At 47.2% G+C, this 24,960-nt stretch overlaps 1 protein-coding gene across 4 annotated transcripts in view; it reads right to left on the bottom strand.

Annotated features, from left to right (window-relative positions):
• Positions 1-1,087: 1,087 nt before the first annotated feature.
• cacna1ha (calcium channel, voltage-dependent, T type, alpha 1H subunit a) overlaps positions 1,088-24,960 on the bottom strand; it is a 78,484-nt gene continuing 54,611 nt past the window's right edge. For 2 of the 4 annotated variants that reach the window (XM_078797195.1, XM_078797194.1), the window contains 30 exons: positions 24,647-24,885; positions 23,914-24,557; positions 22,988-23,154; positions 22,207-22,401; positions 21,307-21,458; positions 20,331-20,516; positions 20,116-20,233; positions 18,698-18,853; positions 18,197-18,284; positions 17,858-18,135; positions 16,907-17,278; positions 16,084-16,187; positions 15,867-15,990; positions 14,483-14,551; positions 14,219-14,403; positions 13,871-13,997; positions 13,526-13,651; positions 13,307-13,396; positions 11,820-12,033; positions 9,638-9,789; positions 9,408-9,517; positions 9,204-9,337; positions 8,462-8,532; positions 7,727-7,805; positions 7,413-7,534; positions 6,303-6,461; positions 6,026-6,166; positions 4,927-5,095; positions 3,212-3,357; positions 1,088-3,152 (listed from right to left, as the gene is read on the bottom strand). In XM_078797195.1, coding sequence (XP_078653321.1) covers positions 1,857-3,152; positions 3,212-3,357; positions 4,927-5,095; positions 6,026-6,166; positions 6,303-6,461; positions 7,413-7,534; positions 7,727-7,805; positions 8,462-8,532; positions 9,204-9,337; positions 9,408-9,517; positions 9,638-9,789; positions 11,820-12,033; positions 13,307-13,396; positions 13,526-13,651; positions 13,871-13,997; positions 14,219-14,403; positions 14,483-14,551; positions 15,867-15,990; positions 16,084-16,187; positions 16,907-17,278; positions 17,858-18,135; positions 18,197-18,284; positions 18,698-18,853; positions 20,116-20,233; positions 20,331-20,516; positions 21,307-21,458; positions 22,207-22,401; positions 22,988-23,154; positions 23,914-24,557; positions 24,647-24,885 — 6,213 coding nt within the window. In that variant the 3' untranslated portion in view covers positions 1,088-1,856. The remainder of the gene's footprint in view (positions 3,153-3,211; positions 3,358-4,926; positions 5,096-6,025; positions 6,167-6,302; positions 6,462-7,412; positions 7,535-7,726; positions 7,806-8,461; positions 8,533-9,203; positions 9,338-9,407; positions 9,518-9,637; positions 9,790-11,819; positions 12,034-13,306; positions 13,397-13,525; positions 13,652-13,870; positions 13,998-14,218; positions 14,404-14,482; positions 14,552-15,866; positions 15,991-16,083; positions 16,188-16,906; positions 17,279-17,857; positions 18,136-18,196; positions 18,285-18,697; positions 18,854-20,115; positions 20,234-20,330; positions 20,517-21,306; positions 21,459-22,206; positions 22,402-22,987; positions 23,155-23,913; positions 24,558-24,646; positions 24,886-24,960) is intronic. The other 2 variants (XM_078797197.1, XM_078797196.1) reach the window with 2 other exon arrangements.

Raw genomic sequence — 24,960 nt, 5'->3', positions numbered from 1 at the left:
AGTACTACAGCCCACAAAGACATGTTATTATTCAGTAGTATCTGCATATGTTGCTTATGTTTTTAAAGGCTACTTTAAAATAGCCAGATAGGACCACGTTCACCATTTGTACATAGAACTCTACATAAGACGGTCAGAGTACTTGGAAAAATATACAGGACCCGTTTCTACAGGTTCTACAAAAATGTAGGATTATTATTTTGGTCTGAATCACAATCATTTGGGGGTGTTTATCTACTTTACTTATGATGGAGATTGATTTCTTATATGACACAATAAAATATTATAATATAATGGTCATTTGCCTTTTTTGACATCGGCTTTTCCAGTCTATGGAAGGACGGCAGTGACAAGCACCTTCCAGCTCACGCATGCCTTCACCCTTCAGGAAGAAGCTGGTACTGCAAGCAACTCTACGTATGCAGTTCTGAGTATTAGACTGGTCCATTAGCAAGAATAACGATGTCACATTTACAGTAAAGGTATGTATTGTAATATATTGTAATGGTAATTATATTATGTTGACAAACAGAAACTGGGGGTGGGGGGGGGGGGGCACGATCCATCGTGGGCTCATCTTTGGTTGCTGCCCTGTATTTGCTCAGGAAATGTGCAAATTCGGCGCGCAGAAAATACATTTATAATACAGTTAGATGAAGAAATATACACAATTATTTTATATTTTTAAAAACATCAGTACAATTTAAGGAGAGTATACGATTTTTGGTCTAACTTCTTTTTACACTTGTATGCTATTTAACAACGCCTGCACGCTTATGAACCTAAAGCTGATTATTTCTATTTTCGTTACTTCCTGTGGGGAAACGGACTCTAAATCCAAACACTGGACGAGCGTCCCAGAACGCATTGCTTTCCACCTTAGAGGTTCCACCGCATTAGTGGAGCATGTGGACCTCCACGTGGACGCGATCATCATCATCATCATCACGTACGATGATTGGGTTAGCATCACTGAGCCCCCTCCTGCCCAGAGGAACAAGACACCAAATACGTGAGACAACAGCACAGCGACACAACCATCACACACATCGCTTTCTTTCGTCTTCCCCATAAAAAAATAAAAGCACTCCTCCACTTGGTGTGTCGGAGAGCTGATCTCCTTCACTCCTCCGCCTGTCCGGGCTTGGAAGGGAAGTGGACATTCCCAGGAGGACAACCCAGGAGAAACAAGCTGAAATTGACATTTGTGTGCAAAAAACATTTTTTAGGTGTATAAAAATATGTGCATATGGATAGAGCTATTTTCATCTGAGCAAATAAAGTACTTCCTTTATTTACACGGCACAGACACACACAGAAACACAGACTACAGCCCCGCCCCCCCCTCGCCGTCACCGCAGGCGTAAGAAAACATGGCCGACAGACAACAACGGCAGACGTAGGAAAACGTAGAAACGCTCATTCGTTCACGCACGCAAACCTGCTGGGATCAATGTGATCGAGGAGCAGGAGGGGGGAGGGGGGAGGGGGACGGGGGGTTGGGGGGCGAGCGGAACTTCTGTAGAAAACCTGAAGTTGCATATCCCACGGTCCCGCCCCACGCTTGCACGCCATAAACCGCTTCCTGGGAAGGTCAGAGGTTGGCAGCCAGACGCTGCTTCCTGATTGGCTGGCGGGGGTGCAGACGTGTCAAAAAACCTTTGGCTACAGAGTTAGGTGGCTTTAGTCCTGGTGAGTCCCAAACCGGCGTGGGCACCCGGATCCACCGCCACGGGGGCTTGGACCGTACCGATGTCTGTCTGGGGTCAGCAGTCCTCCTCTACCAGACAGGTCAGCACTCCTGAGTCCAGTCTGGGAGACTTTGGGAGCCTAAATTCACTTCCTGGTCCTGATGCTCACTGGGCGGTTCTCCGGTTCTTGGCGCTGAATCCGGCCCCGCTTCCCAGTCTGCTGTCAAACGGAGAAGCGCACGTTGCCGGATCATTGTCTGATAGGAATCTGGACTGGGGCTGGTCGAAGGTGAACTGGGGGAGGGGGATGCATTCCCTCGGGAGGGGGGCGTGCCTTGCGGCTGGCGACAGGGGGCGTGTCTGCGAGAAGGGCGTGGGGAGGAGGGGCGCGTGTGGCTGGATGAAGATGTTCGGGCTGATCGGGACGGGCGGGTGCGTGGGTGTTGCCGGGTATGGGGGGGTGTACGTGCGTGTGGGGGGGGATGCCGGAGGGGGCGTCTGTAGCGGGACGAGCGCCCTGTGCGCCGGCGAGTGCGTGCGCGCGTCCGCGCCGCCCTCCTGTGTGTGCGCGCTCAAGTCATAAGATGGCGTCCTCCGCCTCAGCATCATGCTGCAGTTGGCCAGTTTGGGGGGGGAGGGCGGGCGCTCCCTCTCGGAAGGGGGGTGGATGGATATGCAGGGGGGGCTGGTCTTCTTCTTCCGGTGTCCGCCCCCCACTGACTGCACCCTCATGGGGAAACCGCCCTTCTCTTTAAAGTGTGTGTCGTCGCCGCTGCGGCCATCTTGGGGGAGGCACACCTCGATGGAGTGGCGCCGATGCTCGTCCGAGTAACCGGCAGACAGCAGGGACGGCTTGAGCTGGGGGTCCACGCTGAAGCCCTTCCTAAAGTCCCGGTCCTTCAGCTCGGCCCCGAGCAGGCTCCTCGAGGAGGACCTGAGCGATATTGGAGGAGGCGGCGAAGAGGCGGAGTCACCGTAAGGGGAAAGGGAGTGGCTACGGAGCGCCTGCCCTCTGGCGTCCTCTCTCTCTCCCGCTCGGCCACACTGGCGGTGGCGGGCCAAGCTGGTGATGTGACACACCTCCTCATCTGTGGGGTCAAAGAGGGAGGCGGAGGAGGGTGGTCTCGGCCTGTGGAGGCTGCCGGTGCGCAAGAGGTGGCGCGGGGAGCGAGGCGGCGGCAGAAGGAGCGAGGGTGAGGGTGAGGGTGAGGGTGAGGGAGGCGGGAGGGAAACAGGGGAGGAGTGTAAAGAAGGGAGAGGAGCGGGAGAGAGGGGAGGGAGTGGAAACGGACAAGGGGAGCAGGGCGGGAGGGAGCGGGCCGAGGGGGAGGCGGGGGAGGGAAGAGGCAGGGAGGAAGGGGAGGGGTTTAGAGCAGGAAGTGAGGAAGGGGATGGCGGAGGTAGATGAGCAGGCCTCTCCTGTTGCTCGCAACTTTGGACTTCCACGGAATCCGCTTTGGCCTGCAAGACGGAATTCAGACTCAGACGTGAAAACGCCAACGCATGTGGGCGTCGCTCACCTGTCGACGCGGGGCCCGAGGAGAGGGGCCGGGTGTGGGCGGGGCGATGCGGGGCAGGTTGACGGACGGATGAACGGGGGAAGCGTCGGGGACCCGCAGCAGAGCACGACTCTCGCACGGCTGGGAGCGGACGGACGTCAGCGAGCCTGGAGGAGCAGATGCGGCATGCTGGGATGTCACATGTCATAAACGCCAGAAACGCTAGCAGTAGCATCATGCGCATGCCGGAAAGCCTGTTAGCTTAGATCATCGGGAGGACGAAGCTATTTGAACAGATATCTGGATTGTAGCGATGATGTCATCAAATACTCCTTCAAAATAAAGTGTTCTCAATGCGGACAGGAAACGCTGAAGGAGCCTTCTTCCGTTTCAATGCGGCTCCAACTTGTGGCATCAGACAGGTACAATATGGCCTCCAATCAGTAGCGGCGTTACTGACCGTATCGCTGCTAGCGTTAGATCCTGGTTACACCGGCACTTTCATGTCAACAAAATGTGGGTCCGGTCAATAAAAGTGAAAGTAAAAGTAAAAGTCACAGGCCGCAACAGTAGGAACTCCACACGTTATGATAAAAAAGAGGAAAAAATAAAATGAAAATATTATATAATATAATAACAATATTATAATAAAATAAAATAATCGCCATTTGAGCTTTTATTGACACATTTTGACACATGACTTAGAAGCACTTTTTGATTGTTTTGACTGGGAGATGCAAATGCAAAAAGCCTCTTCTAACTTCAATCTACCACAATAAAGGTGACTATAGGGGTGTTATTTCATGCCTAGAGGGCTCTAATTATGTTAAAAACTTTATTCAGTCATAAACAGGTTTTCAATGCGCTAACTCAGAAAATATTCCATTTATAAATAAGGACTCTAACTTATCACAGTCGCGTCTGGAACCAATTAACCAGGAAAAACGAGACAATGAGACGCTGTGGGGGCGGGGTGATATTGTTAAAAAATACCAATAAAAATGATTTATTTACAGACTCGTTATCTTATTATCTGTAGCCAGCGGTCCAAACTTGGATACCAAGTAAACCGTACGGCACCACTTGGTTTTGTAACTAATAGCTTTAATTATGCCCTGTCCCTAATGTAGTGGCCTGTGAGCACATACGCAACCAGAGACCAGACGAAGGCTCTCGTGTAACCAGGGTCACCCTAGTAAGTCTCCAAGATCATACGCATGTCACGTTTTGGTCCAAGCTGTGAAGCCACTTGATCTCCAATCCAATAAGTTTGCATAGAAATGCAGATTTTTGGTCCATCATCATCAACGTGTGCGGTTTAGTGACTTTGCAGCTTGGCTACGAGTCCATCTAGTAGAGACGTTGGTCATTCCACAGCTGAGCAGATGAGCCTGCGTGAAGATTGCACACATTCACATGGAGCAGCTCATCTCCTGCAGCGAGTACCTTGGGGCAGAGCCGGGCCTGCCCTCAGCCCTCAGCCCGGCGCCCGGCCCAACAAGCCTTTAGAGTCTGACTGCAGATACATACGGTACGTGTCAGTGTCAAAGCCAGTGATGATGCAACTGGACTAAAAAACATTCATGTTACGTCCTAGAAATGTGGAACATCTAATGGCAGGAGATGCATGGATTCATTTTAATCAGGGCGGCATCAGGGAGACAGATGAGATGAAACCAGAACACCGGCATATATAAATATACGTATATATAAATATATATTAAATATTATATTACCTGAATGCTGGTCCTGAGTGCTAACGTCTTCCTCCAGGGGGTAAGGAGCGCTGGCGGGCCGCACAGGTCGGAACATGTAGCTGTCATTGGGCAGGGAGTGCATCCTGGATACGGACATCTTCTCAGATGCCTGCTGGGCGTCCTCCTCGCTGCACTGCACCATTTCCTCCTCCAGAGGGCGACAGAGACCACACGCTCACTAGGGTCAGGTTCGAGTTCAACTGCCTTCACTAGACTATTAGTTCCACTTGCTGGAGCCTAACCTGGCTTCTTTTAGACAACAATATGGCAGCAGATGTTTTAGCAGCACGGTGGATAAGTGGTGAACATGTAGCTTAAAAGTATGCACATTAGCCAAAGTAGTGGTTTTAAAATGACCGGAGGTTTAGGGTTTAAGTGTGTCCTGAATGGGCCTGGCGACCAGCCCGCCTCGAACAAAAGGAATACTGGGATAGGCTCCAGCACCGTCATGACGCTGAACAAGGGAAACTGATTTCTAAACCTCGAGGCCGCGTACTGGAGAATGGAAGGATGCAAGCATGGAGACATGGTAAGATGTTCCATGCCGAACATGAAAGAAAAAACACCTGCATCACAACTTTGTGATAGAGCTGGAAAAAGCGTGGTATTGCCCCCATTTTTGTTGTTAATATTTAATTTAACATTTTTTTTTCATTTTTTCAAAATATTATGACTTTATTCCCACAATATTTTGTCTTTATTATTTAGCATAATATTATAATATATAATACTTTAATGTATTTTTTCTTTAATTGTTCACAAAAAAATTACTGTTACTAACTGCGAAATAATTTTAAAATAACATACATAATAATATAACAATTAATTAATTAAATAGTAACTATTCATTAAAATAATTTTCCTCATAATTTAATATTTTGACTTTATTCTTGCTGTTTTTTCTACTTCTGCTATTGGTATTTTTGAAACTTTTTTGTCACTTTTCTTCTGCTAAGTACGCCTTTATTCCCATAACACAAACGCACATTTAATGACGTCTTCATGCGTCTTTTTGGAGACCAGATTCCGGTGATGCCAAATACCCGGCAGACAGTGATGGATAAGAAATGGACCCCACCTGGACAGGTGATTGTGGACATGGCCCAACAAAGGTCCCCGCCCCGGAGCTGTTACTGGAAGTGGTGCTCAATCTCCGTTGCTTCTCCATTGCCATCTCCATGGCAATTTCCGCATCCATTTCCGCATCCTCTTTGGCCTCCTGAAAAAGCAAAGATCTTCAGTGATGGATAACTTGGTGGGACCCAAAAAGCCCCACCCCGTCAATCCCAGGGGTGACAAAGTCACGGCGAAGGAGCATCCATGTGTCGGTGTAATGTGTTTGGGTCTTGGCGTACCTTGTTGCTCTCCTCCAGATGTTTCATCAGCACGGCCACCACCACGTTGACCAGAACAAACTGGGCCATGAGCACGAAGGTGACAAAGTAAATCGGAGAGACCCAAGGCAGGTAGGAGAGGCAGAGGCGGTCCTCTGGGCGACACTCTCGCAGGGTGTCCTGAGGAATTCCATGCAGACGAACGTGAAGGGATGCTCCTCTTGGAACAAAAAGGTTTTTTTTCACTTTTTGGTATCTCGGTGTCACCAAGCCTGCGAGTGATTTTAGATCCCAGCTGGGCTTTATTTGTTTATCCTATAAGCTAGACTTAAGACCTGGCAGGCGTGACGCGTCTTTGAAATGTCTCCTGATTGGCTGAAGTATTCCATTACCTTGGACCACAATTCTTCTGAGAGGTTTGGACAAAAAGCATTTGAATTTGTGGAAAAGCGACAGAAAGAGATGAAATTAATATTTTTCAACATTGCCTGTTTTTGGCAGATGTCTACCGTTTCTGGGCTTTGCTTTAGCAATACAGTCTTAGCACAGCCTCATTCTACCACCAAATTATTACTGTCACAAAGAATCCCGTTTGTGGTGGAATATGGCCCATTATTCGAAAAAATGTATATCTAAACATATTTGACCTTTTTTGTCTATATTGCAGTTTTAGGCCTACAAAAGGCTAAATGAAGAAAGAAACTACAAATATTCAGAAGACACTTTGAAAGATGCGATGACATGTAGTACTCGATGTGTGCGTGTGCATGGCTGCTGATGTTTGTTCATCTTGTGTGTATTCTTAAGAATGTTGATGTGAATGTGGATCTCCATGCACCAAAAGACTGTAGAATGTTCTTCTCCTATCGACTTCTTCTCCAGCTCATTTGAGGAAAAGGTTGACGTCGTTGTCCAGGTCGTCCTTGCCTTTACTAGCCTTGTTTTTATTCGCTTGGTCTGGGATGATAGCATCCTCAATGACTACTTTTCTAACCTAAAAGTCAAGATGTGAAAGTGCTCGTCTTGCTTGGTTCTTTATTGCTCCATAATTGCTTTTGGAGGTCATTTCTATCCTGCGCGTGTGTGTGTGTGTGTGTGTGTGCGTGTGTGTGCGTTTCTGTGTGTTCATACTTTCATAATCCCATTCCAGTTGTCTCCAGTGGACACTCGAAACAGTGTCAGGAAGGCCATCCCGAAATTCTCAAAGGTAGCGTGACGACTCAGGCCCTCACAGGGGTTGCTGTCATTGCACTCTAATCAACACACAAGGGACATTTGTTAATAGGAAACAAGGTGAAGGAAAGGAAACAAGGCGAGAAACAAGTGAAGAACATACGCCATACACACTACATAGACAGTAGCAGCATCTGGGTTCGAATCTCCACTAGTAAGCATGATTGGTATCGGAAAAGACAGAAGCGTTTCCTGTCGCGGGTTTGACATACCCAGCTTGCCAAAGAGCTCCACTCCCAGGGCGGCGTAGATGAAAAAGAGCAGCATGAAGAGGAGACCAAGATTTCCCACCTGGATGTTGAAGGAAACCAAAAGAGGTCTCGGGATGATTCATAATGATATTTACATTTACATACAGCATATCCATCATTACAGCTGTCAAAAGTGGAATATGAAGTACTACATTGAAGTACTTGACATTTTAGCCATTGTAGCAAGGCAGCAGGGCTGGAATAAATAAATAAATGTGCAAATCTTCTCTATGAATATAAAATAAAAGCAGACACAAGCCTTGGTTATTTCATGCAAATATTGACTGATTATTGTCATATTAACACCTTATCAATCTGTAACATCAACCTTTGATGGCAAATGGATAGTACTTTTCTACCTTCACGGTACTCAAAGCACTTCGACACTGTCTTGCCTATCTTGCCCGAGGATAAGGAGGATGGAATCAGCAACCTTGGGGTTGGGAGACAACCACTGGACCACCCGAGGCATCCCCCCCCAAGCCAAAGCTTGCAAGAGAAACTAAAGAAAACTTTGCAACCACTTTCAATCAGAAGATGATTAAAAGCATCGCCTGTATGTCGGACAGTGGAGATGATCTTCAGCTGCAGCTCATGGATTATTGATCACCTTTGAGCAGCTGTTTGAGATCCTCCTGGATGGTTACAAATATAACGATATATACATATCATAAAACATAACGAGTCCGTGTTTACCTGTGGCAGCGCCTGCATGACCGTGTCCAGCAGAGATCTCATGCCCGTGGCCATCTTCAGGAGCTTCAGTACTGCGGAGAGGAGGCAAGGACCGGCATTGGACAGTGCTCGTCATGCATCCAGGGCAGTGTTGCCTTTGGGCCAATTGGCTTGGTCGTCTTGTTGGTCCAATCATCCAAAATAATATTTGTGCTGTCATGGTCTCTTGTGTTGGACCCGAGAGTAACACATGGAAATGGCTATAGAGTGTTAAGTGGAACTTTGGTTAGTGTACGTCCTGGTTAGCATCTGTTTTGGTTAAGGTAAAAAATTTACGGCAAAATTATGCTTTGCTTTGGGGAACAATTTTTAGCACATATCTTAATTGTGTTCTTAGTACACGGTCTGAGTACAACTGTACTTAATGTTTTTTCATCACAAAACATCCAGCTTGCTACTACATGGAAACAGGAACAGGAAGTCAGCTTTCGATGCTCGTCTATGATGTCATCAGCGATCGACTCTTCGCTAACTAAGTCTCAAGAATTGTCACCAAAGCACAGACGTGAGTTGAGAGACAGGATTGTTGGTCTCGCTGCCGCATCCTGTATGGTTTCAATGTGTTTATATGAATTTTGAATACTTTTTGTATTTCAATTGTAAAACTAAAACATTTCCGGAACCAATTGATAGGAATAACGTTATTACTGACGGAGAAGCCGAGGGATGACTGACGCTAACCAAGGTTCCGCCGTGTGCCTACCTCGCGCAATCCTGAGGACTCTCATAATCCGGATGATGGTGGGATTTATGGGAAGAGCCGCACTCATTTTCAGCTCCTCCAGGATGATGCCCATGATGGACAACGCCACAATAGCGATATCCAGCTGGTTCCACCTGGGAAAAGGGAATAACAAGAACTTATCTCCAGAGGTGGTCAGAAGCGGTGGCTGCATTTCAACGTTACCTGTCTTTGAAGAAGCGCTGAATCCCGAACGCCACAAGTTTAAGCAGGGCCTCGATGACGAAGATGAAGGTAAACACGTAGTTACAGTACTTCAGAACCTCCTCCAAATACTGGACACACGCAAACACTCATGGTAGCGACACGTTATCAATACACCATGTATTTATTTATGAGGACCACGCAGGAAGCTATGGATTGAGATGATTCAGGCAGGAGCTGCAATGCCTCACCTGCGGCTGGTTGTAGTGTTCGATGCTCATGGTGAAGACGTTGATGCAGATGATGAAGGTGATGAAGAGGTCCAGGTAGTGGCTGGTGCACAGTGTGTGGATGGTCAGACGCGGGGCGGAGTAGTCGGCATAGTAGGGCCTCTGTTTGGCCTCTGGAGCGGAGACAGGTGAAAAGCCGCAGAGAAAGGCAGTGTCAGCGGTTTGAGTCCCAGTGGGGGCCGGCGGTGCGCGCAGACGGCTGCCAGGGGAAAGGATGGCAACCACCACGGACCCCCTCATCTACCGTTTGACCCCCAACTCCTACTTTTCTCATGAAGACTCCTATAGGTTGGCTCTGACTTATCCAACAGGGCCAGTTTTAAGCCACCACGGCTTTTCCAAGGCCTGAAAGTGGATTTAATAAACGCCCCCAAGGATAAGAGTTTCCAGTGACAGGCCATCGTACCCCCAAAGGCAACCCGTGCGCACCACTGCTTGTGTAGAATGCTAAGCAGGACAAGCTCCACTTGGTTTTGGCGTCATGGTCATGGCGTTTTATATGAAGATGTATGGGTTAGTTCCATGTATCCAAAACATCATTATCAGATATCAGATATCAGATATCAGATATCATATATCTGCTCCAGACCGTCTTCACTTTTCATCTACACTCCGAGGACACTTTAAACGGGGGTGTCAAACTCATTTTCATTGAGGGCCGGTTCAGAACTACCCTCAGAGGGCCGCTTGTCAATGTGCTGTATATGAATATGAATGTATAATCGCCTCTTGACATTATTATTATTATATTATATATAGTACAGTGGAACCTTGGTTAGCATCGCTCATCCGGCCCAGAAGGTTGGACTCTAACCAAACCAACCAAAGACATTGTACACTGTACACTCTACATCAGGGGTCCCCAACCGCCGGGCCGGGGACCGGAACCGGTCCGTGGCGCATTTGTTACCGGGCCGCACAGAAGTAATAAATAATTTTATTTATTAATAATTAATTTTTCTGCCACACATTGCCGGTCCGTGAAAAAAAAGCTAACACAAAACATTGCATAATATAGTTGCATAATATATTTTTGTAGGATTTAATGATATTACATTTGAAGTAGAAGTTTGACACCTGTGTATTATTAGGTCAACTTACACAATAAGTAGTACGAGCTGATTTACCAAGATACTAATGTCCAGTTCTGACTGTTTATTCCAAAATACGTGTAATATTGTGGTTGAGTTGGCAGGTTGTAGAACTGCACTGCGTCACATAAAGATGTACTTGTACTGTAAGTGTATGTAAGATACTGCGTTTCCATGCGCGTGTGTTCCTTTAAGAATCCCGACAGAAACAACAATAAACACTCCAAAATATTAAAACCTAGCTCAACCTGGAACTGCTTTGATGATCATTGGATGTCCCGTGAGTGCGTGCAGAATGCATGTGGGTATGAATGCCATGGCATGTGTGTCTTCATGCGTACATGCTTCATGTGTACTACCAAAGGCTACCATGCTAAGTGTGTGTTCCAATATTACTATGAAGACTAGATTAAGATTAGAAACCCCTGCAGCCACAGAACCGACACTGGATGGAAATCCCTAGCATGTACTGCTATAACATATAGATACGTATATATAGTATATAAATATACTACAGTGCGGCAGTGACTGAAACAGCGTAGCGTGGTCCTGCTTGTCAGCAGTAGGTGTTGTGTTGCTGTGCCAGCTTTTCCGCTAAGTTTCTGAGTCTGCCAGTCAAAGCGTGTTCAGAGGAAGCGTCGTCCACCCACAGGAGGAGATACGTCAGGACTTCCAACCAGAATGTCTAACCAGCAAAGCGGGTACCCAAATGGGTATACCAGGCAGGGAGAGGCCCTTTTATTGTGAAAGGAAGAAGGAAGCCAGGTACGTTTTATATGTGGTATGGCTTTTAGTCGTGTGTATGATCCAACTGCTGTCATTTAGCATGCGGCGTTCAGGGAAGGTTGGCAGCAGTCATGCAGTGGCATGCAACAGAGTGGCGCGGCCCACGCCTTCCGCCAGCGTCAATCACTGTCCGTGTGAGCTCGCCAGTCTGTAAAAGTCTCCCCGTTCCAATCAACGGACGTCTGCTATTTGCTTCTACGTTCTGTCATTCCGTCTGTTTTTCAGGCTCTGAAAGCAGGCAGTGCTCAGAAAGATAGACTACCGACCAGCCCCTCCGTTGGCCTTACTCCTGCGCTTTTTTTCGATGATTTTCAGCCTCTTCTCCTCCCGCAGACGAGCCTCCTCCTCCTCCTGGTCCTGTCGGCACTTGTGGAAGTTCTCCACCACCACGCCGACGAACATGTTGAGGACGAAGAAGCTGACGATGAGCAGAAAGGAGATGAAGTAGAGCAACATCCAAGGATTGTGGTTCCTCACGGGCTGGAAAAAGACAAGAAAGTTGCTGGTTCAAAACCAGACCCCTTCATCTGTCCTGCGGATTAAAGCTGCATTCCAGGAGATGTCAAAGGGAACCTCCGGAGGTGCCATCCAAAGTGACAATACACTTGTTCCATGTTTGGAATGTCGCAGCCTTCCTAGACCTGACTGTGATAAAAGAATAAGTAGGAGTCCTTACTTAGAAATGGAATATTTTAGTAGTTGGAGCATAAAAAAACCTGTTTATGACCATCTAAATACGGTTTTTAACATTATTAAAGCCTTCTGGACATGAAATTACAACCTTATAGCCACTTTAATACCCATGTAGAGCATAAAAACCTGTTTATGACCATCTAAATACGGTTTTTAACATTATTAGAGCCTTCTTGACATAAAATAACAACCTTATAGCCACTTCAGTACCCATAAAGAGCACATAAACCTGTTTACAGCCATCTAAATATGGTTTTTAACATTATTAGAGCCCTCTAGACATGATGTAACAACCTTATGGTCTGTTTACTACCATCTAAATATGGTTTTTAACATTATTAGAGCCCTCTAGACATGATATGACAACCTTATGGTCTGTTTACGACCATCTACATATGGTTTTTAACACTATTAGAGCCTTCTAAACATAAAATAACAACCTTATAGTCACTTTAGTACCCATAAAGAGCACATAAACCTGTTTACAGCCATCTAAATATGTTTTTTAACATTATTAGAGCCCTCTAGACATGATGTAACAACCTTATGGTCTGTTTACGACCATCTAAATATGGTTTTTAACATTATTAGAGCCCTCTAGACATGAAATAACAACCTCATAGTCACTTTAATACCCATATAGAGCATAAAAAAACCTGTTTATGACCATCTAAATATGGTTTCTAACATTATTAGAGCCCTCTAGACATGAAATAACAACCTTATAGTCACTTTAATACCCATATAGAGCATAAAAAAACCTGTTTATGACCATCTAAATATGGTTTTTAACATTATTAGAGCCCTCTAGACATGAAATAACAACCTTATAGTCACTTTAATACCCATATAGAGCATAAAAAACCTGTTTATGACCATCTAAATATGGTTTTTAACATTATTAGAGCCTTCTAGACATAAAATAACAACCTTATAGTCACTTTAATACCCATACAGAGCATAAAAAACCATCTAAATACGGTAGTAAAAGTGTCCCTCGTGTTAAAATCAGCATCATTTTGCCACAGAATAAAGGTTTACGGTTGCGGAGGTTTATTACCTGTTGGTCCACCCCCACGGCATCCAGGCCGTCGTACATGATATTGACCCACCCATCCTTGCAGGACAGCACAAACAAAGACATCAGTGCCTGAATGGGAAACAAGATGAAGGTCAACACGCAGAAGCCTGCCTTTCATCCACGTCTGAGTTCCATGACGTTCCCTTGGTAGTCTGGCTTTACGTTCGTCTTACTGCACCAATCTAGCTGGGCTCGTACCTGAATGAGGTTGTCAAAGTTGTACTTCCTTCGGATCCAACCGTAGTTGGCCTGCAGGCAGTCGGACCTATTGGTGATGTTTTTGGTGTCCAGGCCTTCACAGTGGTAGAATTTCCCTTTGAATAGCTAGGAAAGGCAAGAGAAATGGCTGGGTGGCGTTTAGCTCACATCTGATGGCGCAGACTGATTCCAAAAAGTTTAGTTTCTCCCTCCCCAGCTATTTATTCCAGGAAGGAAAGAATGTCGTTAGCAAGGTTTGCAGAGTCACGCTGTCCTACTTCTTACTGAACACATTTCCCGTCGCCATGGCGTCATGCAGACCGCAGAGCGTGCAGGGTGACCTACCTGCACCCCCAAGATCCCAAACACGATGAAGAAAGCGCAGCAGATGAGGACAATGTTGCCGATGGGTCGAAGGGACGTGATGAGAGTCTCCACTACCAACTTCAATCCCGGCGCTCGACTGATCACCCTGGAAGACACAAACATAGCAAAGTTCACGCTGGAGCTGGGACTTCGCTTTTGGACTTTTGGACCTTTGAACCTTCCATTGTCGCCAAAGGTGCACCAAGTCCATGGCCCACAGGAAGAGGCCAGTCAGCAAGACGCTGCATGTTGCGTAATCGCAGTGCGATGCTGACTTCCACTATGACTGACACACTATGTACCGATATACGATATGATATACGGTACCTGAGGGGGCGCAGCGTGCGCAGCAGTCGCAAGACCCTGAGGATGCCCAGGATCCGGTTGCCACCGGAATAAGCCAGCGAGACGAGGATGTCCACCAGGGACACAAACACCAACACACCATCCAGAACGTTCCAGCTGGACTGGAGATAGCTCTGCTTCCCGAAGCAGAACCCGAGTGCAACCACCTGGCGTGGGATCACACGGGAAAGACAGAAAGGACGTCAAGCGAGTGACAGCGAGGCCGACCGAAAACGTTCCAATCACCTTGATGGCCATCTCCGCCAGGAAGATCACAGTGAACACGTAGTTGGACACTCGGAGAAACACTCGCTCCTGGAGGTCAACGCAGATGAATGTTACTCCACCGTTAGCATAACAAGGTCAAGTCATGACAGTCCTTCACAGGGATGATGCACAAGGGGAATACAAAGGGGAATGCAAAGGGGAATACAAAGGGGAATACAAATGGGAATACAAAGGGGAATACAAAGGGGAATACAAAGGGGAATACTAAGGGGAATGTAATGAATGCATACAATGAAATCAAACAGGAAGGATTCCGGTCCTGGTCCTTGTATACATTCTATAGTTAGAAAAAGGCGAGAAAATAATACTATAATAATAATAATAATAATAAAACAATAAAATAATACTGCATAACAAGCATGCGCTTTTGGATTGGATTGTTTCTATTCTTCACTTAGGCCGCTTAGAAAAAGTGCCATAAAAATCCTAAAAAAGAAAATGCCATGTTCAAATCTTCAATATTTGAACATATATTTTAATTTAGCTCTAAATACTATATATATTTTTTCTATTAATTTTGCTATATATAGCAAAAACGCTAAATATAAATGATGCAGAGTGGAAGCTATTCCAGCCTTTTATATGTCAACATTGAATTTGATGTCGTGGTATTTTCACGCAGTACTACCGTGATATCAAAGACTCCCACATGGACCTTCAGGACCCAGAGAGGTCCCCCCAGGACACATAAATTACATAAATTCCTATTTTTTCCACTTTCAAAAGTTGTATCTTTAATTCAGCCCTAATCAATAAAGCTATCCATTATTTGTGGAATATTGATTTTCCTTTTCACACTTTTTGGTTGAATACCACCTTACTAGTAAACAAATATGCATACTTAAGTCAATTTGACATATTTATTTATGTTACATTTGAAAATGGATAAATGAATAAGAATACTAATTTGAGGCATTCAATGTTATCTCGTTAGTCAATATGATGATTATGTGTTAAAAGGCGTATTTGATGTCTACTACATTGAGTAATATTAGTATCAAGGGGACCACGGGGTGTGTTGTCATGTTTAGAGGGCTCTAATAATGTTAAACACCGGATTTAGAAGGCCATAAAGAGGTTTCCTAGGCTCTATTCCATCTCTAATTAAGGAATCCCGCTTCATTGAAGTGGACTTATCACAGATTTGGAACCAATTAACGGCTATAAAAGGGATTATGAATATGCAAAACATTGGCTTGGAAGTCCATGAATGTGACCTCATGGGGTCTAATGTGGGAGTGGGAACGTCCGCTTTAGGAAGATTCCCTGTTATTAGCATGTCGGAAGGTAAGGAATATTTGAGGAACAGATTGTATCCATGTGGAATCCGTGTGTGGATTACCGTGCTGTTGGGTTGGATATTGGGTCTTTCCAGAGCGATGGTGATGCAGTTGAGGAAGATGAAAACCAAGACCACGTGGTCGAACATTTTGTGGGAGCTGACACTTTGGCACCACACGCGGAATCTGCCAGCAAGCAAAGGCGATCCATGAACGACGTCTCCGCATCCTCACTTTTCCAATAAAGGAATGGCACGGAAAAAAAGGTGTCAAACTTACGGGTTGCCTGGAGAGAACAGGTACAAGGTCCAGTCTTCGTGCTCCTTGCACCAGCGAGGCTTCATGCTGCACAGCTCCTTCTTGATCACGTAGCAAACAGAACTCTGCAGGGGGTCAGACGCCGCAGGTCAGCATAGCAAAGGATCCTCTTCCTGTTTCCTGTTTCCTGTTTCCATAGCGATCTAGCACAGACTCCATCAACAGTCCACTCCACTTGGACTCATTTGCTGGTTTTCTATGCCGCTTGACCTCATGAGCGTATATGCTGGAGCCTATCCCAGCTTTGTTACTTGTTAGCTGCGTGAGCTAAAACCCAAGACGGTTTTGGAGCTGATTAGACCATGAAAAGCTGTAAACTAGAAACTTCCAGGAAGCTAATTCCGGTTTCAGATTTTCAAAATAAAACGGTACAGAGGTTCCGTGCCTTAGGATTCTAATTAAAAGGTCTTTTATTTTGGCAAAGCGCCACTCCGGCGTTGTACTCCAACTGGCTAAGTGACAGAACCTGCTGCTCAGATAGCCACAAACATTTAGCAAGGACATCCCTGGCTAATTGATGCATACGCTAGCAACGTGCACGCCGCCATGTGCATGAAGGGGGGGGGGGGGGGGGGTCAGTGCCAGCGGGAGGGATTTTACAGCTTATGCAAATCAATTGGAGGCGATAAAAAGATCCACCTGTCCACACAGAGGTCATCCACCACCACGGAGGAGTGTGACCTCTGACCTTTGCCCCCAGACGACCCTGCATGGGATGCATATAATGGAGCAAACAGGAAGTGACGGGAGTTCCACTTTAAAGTAGGAACTCCCGGTGACTTACGTCGTCATCCATGTCGTCTTCGGGTAGGGAATCATCCTTGGAGTCAGCGTTCACGTTGGCCTCGTAGGTCAAGCTCCGCCCATTGCAGTCACCGTGTTGAACCATGAGGGAGGGGCAGAGGGTGGATGCCTGCAGCAGCTCCAAGGATCCCGGTCGGAGTCTGTTGTCGTAACCTCCGCCGTCCCGTCTGTCGTCCTCGCCGTCCTCGTCCTCGCCTCGCTCCCCGGACAGCAGGCTCTCCCTTTCGCCGGTGGTGTCTCGTCTTTTCAGGCTCGGTGCTCGGCTCAGACTATTCCAGCTGGAGCGCCGGCTTCCCCACGAGCTGGATCCACGGGGAGGGAGGGGGGAACGGCGGCCGGGACTGGAATAGCTCTGGAGTAAAAAGCATATAAGGCGTGGCCGACCACCACGTTCATAATATTTCATCAACTTACAGGTTGACAAAAACGATATGAATCCTAGTCGTTCCTCGCCACGGCACCATTTTAATTTTACGGCTTCACTCCGCCATGGTTTTGAAAAATATATTAATAACGCCTGCTGTTTCGTGTTGGTCAAAACATATCAATAAAATAAAGTACAGGCTGACGAGCCACTAGGTGTCACTAATGTTATTGTAATATTTGGTGAGACACACAAGCACCAGACCTGGTCGCTGGAACAACAAACAATAGTCCCGCCCCCAAAACTCAACTCTGAACCCCCGATGTCACTTCCTGTCCGCCATTCACTCTGCTCCCCTCGAGAATAGATTCATAGCAACACACAAGCACGCGTATTTGCTGTCAATATGTCTGCCATGTTGGGTAAACTATAGGGCTGCTAGATTATGTCTAGAGGACTCTGATTTAGAAGGTCGTAAAGGTCGTTTCCTATGCTCTATCCATTTAGAAATAAGGAATCCTACTTTGCACACGTTCGATGCTAAGGAGTGGTCACTTTGGCGCTTACCAGAGATCGCTGGTCACACGCTAACGCATCCATGGAGGCGGAGCTCCCACGGCGAGAATCCACAAGAACGGTCCCTGCCTCGGAAAGTCCAACATCTCCATCATGCAGCGCCCCCTCCCTGGCCACGACCTCGTCCCCCAGGTAGGACTCCGGGCCCAGGGAGCTCTTGGGCGTGGGCATGGGTGTGGCTGCCGTCCGCATGATTATGGGAGGAGCCATGGAAGCACGAGGGTCGACGTGACCGTTGGCCGTCATCATCAGGGTGTACATCTTCAGCTCTGTGGGAGGGATGGCGGACGTCATATTCGATGCGCCGTCATCGGTCAAGCGTTCACCTACCGCTGTCTCGGAGCTGTTCCACCTTGTCGTCCTCCTCGAAGTTGTCCGACTTCTTCTCATCGTCTGACTCAGAACGATTTGCGTCACCCTAGCACACAATCCAAACTAATTAGCTAATTAGCATGTTTGCCCAGTACGAGTACATCACAGGTACTATTACTTTGGTATTACCCAACCATTAAGGAATAACAACAAATAGCAACATCGGGATTGGAGAAGGACAAATGGCGAAGAACTCTTGTAATAATTGGATTCATCTCCACCACGCTCCCCTTCTCTCTTCAACTACCACTGTTTGCTCGTGACAATCAAGCTTAAAATAGTTTAGCCTTTGGTTTTATCTTTTAAAAAGTCCAAAAATGGGAGTGGAAACCAAGTGCTGACTGCTGTAAACATCTTCTGTGCTGGACTTGATGAATACACGTTCTTGACGTTCTTAGTGTCCAATCAACAACAATGAACCTCGCTATTCCACGTATAAAAAGCATTTCCTGTTCTCACCTCAGCCTGGAAGCCCTCCACCAAGATGGCCACCAGCAAGTTGAAGAGCACGTAGTTTCCGAAGGTCATCAGGGCCACAAAGTAGAGCGCCGCCCACGGGGAGGTGGACGCCATGCCGTTGTACAAGACCACGTTCCAGTCCTCCTGGGTTAGAATCTGCACGTTGAACACAGCACAAATATTCCCACATGAAGTCGCAACTTTTCCGTGGTGCCTGTGGAGAACGCTAGCGGGCCACTTTGCTCGCCGTCATGCAGTACTTCCACTTCTTCCACAAGGGATTACTATAAGATGACAAGCAAGGTCTAAGTGTGTGTGTGTGTGTGTGTGTGTGTGTGTGTGTGTGTGTGAGTGTGTGTGTGTAATTGTGCGCTAGCTTGCAAAGCAATGGCAGAGATGAAAGCGTTCCAAAGTAGGACAGCGTTGGTGATGCGGCATGAAAGCTCCCTGCCCACTCAAAGCCCGTGGCAGGGAGGCATTTCACCGGGATGCTAGCTCGGACGCATCGGCTTGTGTGTTTATGTTAGCGTGTGTGCGTGTATCATCCGCCATCCGCCATCCGCCATCCGCCATCCGCCATCCGCCATCTTCAGCAAGTCTACTTTTTGCCGCAGCACGCCAGCTGCATCCCCACACAGGTTAGAAAATAGAATGGAAGCGGGCTGCAGGAGAAGCGTTTATTTGACATCGTTGGACTAATGAGCGCTGTTTGGCGGGGAAGCCTGGCACGGAAGGTCGGAGCTCCAACATGGAAGTTTGGCATTTGGATTTTGGATGGCCGTGGAGCACATCTTGGCTTCAGCGGGATGCAAAATGAGTTACGGCCTTTCTTTGTAACGAGCGCTTTAAAAATGTCACGGCGCTCAAAGCACCTTAAATGGTTCCAGATACAGAACCGGCATGGAGAATGTTTGGAAGCCGAGCTGTGGAGATGCTGTATCCAAACTCTGCGGCTCCAGCGTGAAGCACATCCAATCCAAGACAGATGTAGCAACCCGTCTGCCTTCCCAGGAAGATGATGCAACCCTTGAGTCACACTTTTATTTCATAGCTTGGCTGCTTCTGCCACTTCTAGTCCCATTGGTGGAGACCATGCGTCTGCAAGTAGCATGCTACTAGCATGATGTGATCTTGATATTGGGGTGCTATATTAGACAGCAGTCAACCGGCGTCTGCGGTGACGTCAGCCCCTGTGGTGAAGACGGAGCTGAGCCGAAAGGCAAAGCTCTTGATTTATCAGCCCATGTTCCTCAACTACGGTCATGAGCTTTGGATGGTGACTGGAAGGACAAGGTCGTGGTGTCCAGGAGGCATCGGGACCAGATGCCCGAGCCATCTTCATACAGGGTATATATCGTGTAATGTAGGGTATATTTCCTTATACCCTAAATTCACTTCTTGGTTATTCATCTACTCACCTGAAATACGGTGACGATGGCCCACAGAAGAGTGTCAAAGTTCTTGCGGTCAGAAATGGTGTCTCCATTATCCGTCTGAATACTGAACTTACACCCGAAGAGATGCATGCCCAGTATGCTGTGGCGATGGAGAGCAGAATAATACGTTAATTACGTTAAATACGTTACGTCGGCAAGTGGAGAAAGCTTTGGACTATCCTTCCATGAAGGCACACCTGAACGTGAAGATGAAAAGCATCAGAAGCATGCAGAAGGTGGCCACGTTGTCCATCGTCTTCATCAGTACCACAAGCTGTCTCCGCAGCGCGGGAAGGAAGCGCACCAACTTCAGAACCCGAAGAAGACGGAACGTACGCAGCACGGACAAGCCGCCATCAGCTTGACCGATGATCTCCCACACGCTGAGGAACGGACATTCAACCCAAACAAACATTAAAGTCTGGTTCCTGTCTGGAAACGATAGCTGGGTCTTGCTTCTGTTCCAGTCTCCTGGTGCACGAAGCAAGGTCCATCAAGTCAGGTTTGGTTGAATCTGGGGTGGAAGACCCTGACTGGGCCCCAGACCCTCTTGCTCCACCAGGACAGATGAATAATAAATATTAGCATCTTCTCAGTAGGATTTCTAATCTGGAAGGGTGTGAAAAGGGTCCAATGTGTCCCAATACTTTTGCCCATATGGTGTAAGTGGCTCATCATTCCGGTCTCAATCACTTCCCGGAAAGGAATTACAGTTGTTAACGTGATTAGCAGTTCTCTACATTTAGTCCACATCCATAAGCATTGCATTGAGCATTAGATTACATTAGATTACATTACATTACATTACATTAGATTACATTACATTAGATTACATTACATCAGATTACATTACATTAGATTACATTACATTACATTAGATTACATTACATTAGATTACATTACATTAGATTACATTACATTAGATTACATTAGATTACATTAGATTACATTACATTAGATTACATTAGATTACATTAGATTAGATTACATGAGCAACAACGATTTGTAGGTCCTTTTACGCATCATGGAACACTTCTGGACTGATGCATGATGAAGGTGTCTCCAAATAACGACGGACATGGCGGCTCAGGGGCGCTAATGGCCGACTAGCTTAAGAGAATTGTTGCAGCGGTGACCTTGGCGTCCAAAGTATTGGGTCAGGATGCTGATTACCTGATTATGACGATGATGCTGTCAAAGATGTTGTACGGGTTCCTGATGTACCCAAACAGGCCGAAAGCCAGCAGCATGAAGCCCATCTCCAAAACGAACATGCTGGTGAAGACGATGTTGCTGATCTCCAGCACATCGGTCAGCTCCTCCGGCTGCACGGATGAGAACATCCATTTCAGGTTAGGGACTGAGGCGGAACAAGTCAAATCCCAAATCCCAACAGAAGAAGTCGGCTGATGGTTCCACTCGATTGCTCCGAAGGTGGGAAGCCCTTTGGAGTGTGTAACCTAAATCCAGCTATTATCAATCACAGCGGGTCCAGGAATCTGGGTTCAGGTCCAGAGCGCCAAGTCGGGTCCAATCCATCAAACGGAGCCGAAAGCTGTGACCTATCAGCGCTGATCTGTTCCACTTAACTTAACTTAAGAGTAAGACGCCCAATTCAGATGTTTTGTGGAAAAAGGCATCCGGGAAGTGACGCACAAACACGGACTTCTGTGTACTTACTGAAGTACTCCCTTGTTAGTATTCTGTGTGGGTTATATTCCACATATAAACTCATCAATATGATCCTTTGCAAATGTTTTACTTTTATATTTCCAGCGAGCATCCGCCTGCCTCGCTCTTTGTTTAGGTCTCATGTCTCCGTCTTTGCACCCACAAACATCACGTCTGGTCTGCAACGTTTCCTTCACCTGTTCTCACCTCAGCACACGAGTGTACGCTCGTAAAAGGCCGGTGGGTAAATCCCCAACCGGGAGGAACTCTTACGCAACGCCTGCTTTCTATGACCAGAACGGGCGACTGGACACAGACTTTATTTCTTATTGGCAGATTGAATTTTGGTAAACTGACATAACAACAATCTCATGAAGTATGTATTTCTTCTGCCCATCTCACCTGCTCGTGGTACTCTATGCCCATGCTGAGAGTGTTGACCAGGATGGCGATCATGATGCCTCTGTTGAAGTATTTACTCTCCACTATCCTCTTCAGTTTTTCACGAAACTTCGTCCATGCCTGAAGTGCCCCGGTCTTGTACTCCACACCCCCTCGCCGCCTGCCACGGCCTCGCCCGCATCTCAGGTCCACCCCCTAAAAAGGACACGGGCAAATGGGGGCACCAAAGCACACAGGCGCTATGTTAGCTTAGCCACCCAAATGGAGGCCGGCTAACAATGGCTAACAATCACTGACATCTTTAAGACGCAATACAAAATATATCATATTTCTTAGATCAGGGTACGTTATTACTTGTTTTCTTTGTTTCTCATAATATTACTACTTTTTAAAAATAGTCTTTTCATTTTAATATTTCACCAAAATGATATGATTCCTCATAGTATGATGATAGCATGATACGTTATTCACATAAAGTTATGACACTTCTTCGTTAGATTGCAACTTTTGTCTCTGAATATTTTGACTTTATTCTAATAAAATGAATGCAAATTTTCTTGTTTTTGCTTTTGAGTTATATTTTAGTGCGATTTGGATTCTGCTTCATATAAACAATATAAACGTTTGAATCAAATCTAAGCCACTTTCTTCACGCTGCTGTTTACATTGGTCCATAGGGTCTAGAAGACCACCCGTTCTTTTTTCAACTGTGAATCTGGTCACTAAAATCCATATCTAAGTCACATTCGCCCCCCCCCTTGTGTTTGCCATCCACAGTGACCTGGGGGAAGTCATGCAGTCCATCTGCGTCTCCCTTGCCGCCCTCCAGATCGCCCAAGTCCAGCTCCAAGGTCTCCAGGCTGCGGGCACAGAGAGGGCAGCTCAGCAGTTCCAGGAGCAGAGGACTGGGCACCACGCCCGCCAGCTGGTACAGCACACTCTGGTGACCTGCCAGGGGCATGATGGGAAAGGGTCAGACCTTGTATGACGACGCCTCCTATTGCTCCTCTGGTACTCGGAACAGTTGTCTAATTATTATGTACTGTGTACTCTATGTACTGTATGTACTATGTACTGTACTGTACTGTACGTGTCTATGTTACATGAATATGAATGTCCCTTTGTATGGTCCACGTGATTGAAGCTGTGTTTGCAGCACGGTCAGATCATGATAGCATAATCACGGCTGCGTGCTTGTATCTGTCGTTCCCAGCTTCAGTACCACGGCCAGTGTCTCCAAACCATTCCTAGCACGTAGCATCCTGGATGAATACACGCAGCAGTCACAGTGCCAAAGTACAGCGCTAAGGTGGCCGCGGTGATGAATAAATACACTTCCAGCCAGCCGGGGTCTCACAGCCGGAGCGTGACAACCATCGCTGGACGCTTCGGGAAGGAAATTGCTGTCTGGAGCTGCAGACCACCGTCTGACGTCTGCTGATAACGATGTGTATGATTAGTTCTTTTACTTTTTAAACTGTCTTCATCGGGGAGTCGTTCATCTGATGCCCTTTGTTCCTTCATCCTTCAATTAGACTCCTTCATCATCACTTACGACGTGCGTTAGCAGTCTGGGGTGGGTTTTGGTCCTTTCATCAAGGTATACGTCACCGACGCGGAGCAAGGACGGGAAACGATGGAATTAAAGATGTCTGCCTCTGACTTGTGATAGAAATTGTAAAAGTACTACAAATTGTGTTTTCTTACTGTGCTGTCCTACGAGCTGGTACAGCTTGTTCAATTTGTCGCTGTGCTCCGACATCGGGTGGTGTGGCGGATGCTGATCTGGACTGCCGCCCCCCTGCTGAGAGTGAGGCGGCGGCGTCTTGCTGCTGTAGCTGCACACGAACGACGGCAGGATGGTGGGGTAGTTCATCCCCCCGTTCAGTCTCCGGAGCAGGGCCCCCATGCCTTGGGTGACCCCCATGCCTTGGGTGACCCCCATGCCTTGGGTGACCCCCATGCCTTGGGTGACCCCCATGCCTTGGGTGACCCCCATGCCTTGGGTGACCCCCATGCCTTGGGTGACCCCCATGCCTTGGGTGACAGCTGACTGGCCGCTACTCCCATTCGGACTTCTTTTGGCCACAGGAAGCGACTTCATCTCCAGTTCCACGCCTCCTCCTCCGCCGCCACCGCCGTCCAAGTGCTCCGTGCTGGTCACGGCGATGGCGTGCTGGCCCCCGTTGGTGAGCTTGCAGTGGTGGTGCTGATGATGTTGCAAGAGGTTGTGGATCGGTCTCAACCACAAAGCGCTACCCGGGCCTCTGCTGGAGCCGTGGCCGTGTCCGTTACCTCCGCCGTTACTTCCTGCACCGCCGCCGTTGGGGTTCACTTTTTTACGACGTTTACTGGGGAGAGAACAACACAGAAATGTTCCAAAATGGCGTCGCTGACGCACAGTTCACCGACTTTTATTGATGCTTAGAAAATTTGCCACCTGTGCCATCCGGAGTACATCCTCTGCAGCCTGCGGGAGAACTTGCGGTAAAGATGGCTGATGTAGCGTAGCATCTCCTCGTAGCACGAGCCCGGCTCGCTGTAGCTGGCCAGCGTGGAATCGTTGGACATGTAGCGGGCACGCTGCTCCCTCATGAGGGCGTTCTCACGTTGCTTGGTCTCTGAGAACTGGGTGGCGATGACCACCAGGCACAAGTTGATCATGAAGAAAGAGCCCACCTGGGGGGGGCGCAAGGGCAAGAAGAAGCAGGCCCTTAAGATGGGCCTTCAGATGTTGGCAACGTGCTGAGGAAA

Source organism: Doryrhamphus excisus, linkage group LG16, assembly GCF_037039965.1.
Source record: "Doryrhamphus excisus strain RoL-2023G ecotype Guam linkage group LG16, RoL_Dexc_Guam_v1.1, whole genome shotgun sequence".
In the NCBI taxonomy this organism is placed as follows: domain Eukaryota; kingdom Metazoa; phylum Chordata; class Actinopteri; order Syngnathiformes; family Syngnathidae; genus Doryrhamphus; species Doryrhamphus excisus.
The sequence above is the reverse complement of the archived record's forward strand: the minus strand, read 5'-3'. Positions and strand labels throughout refer to the sequence as shown.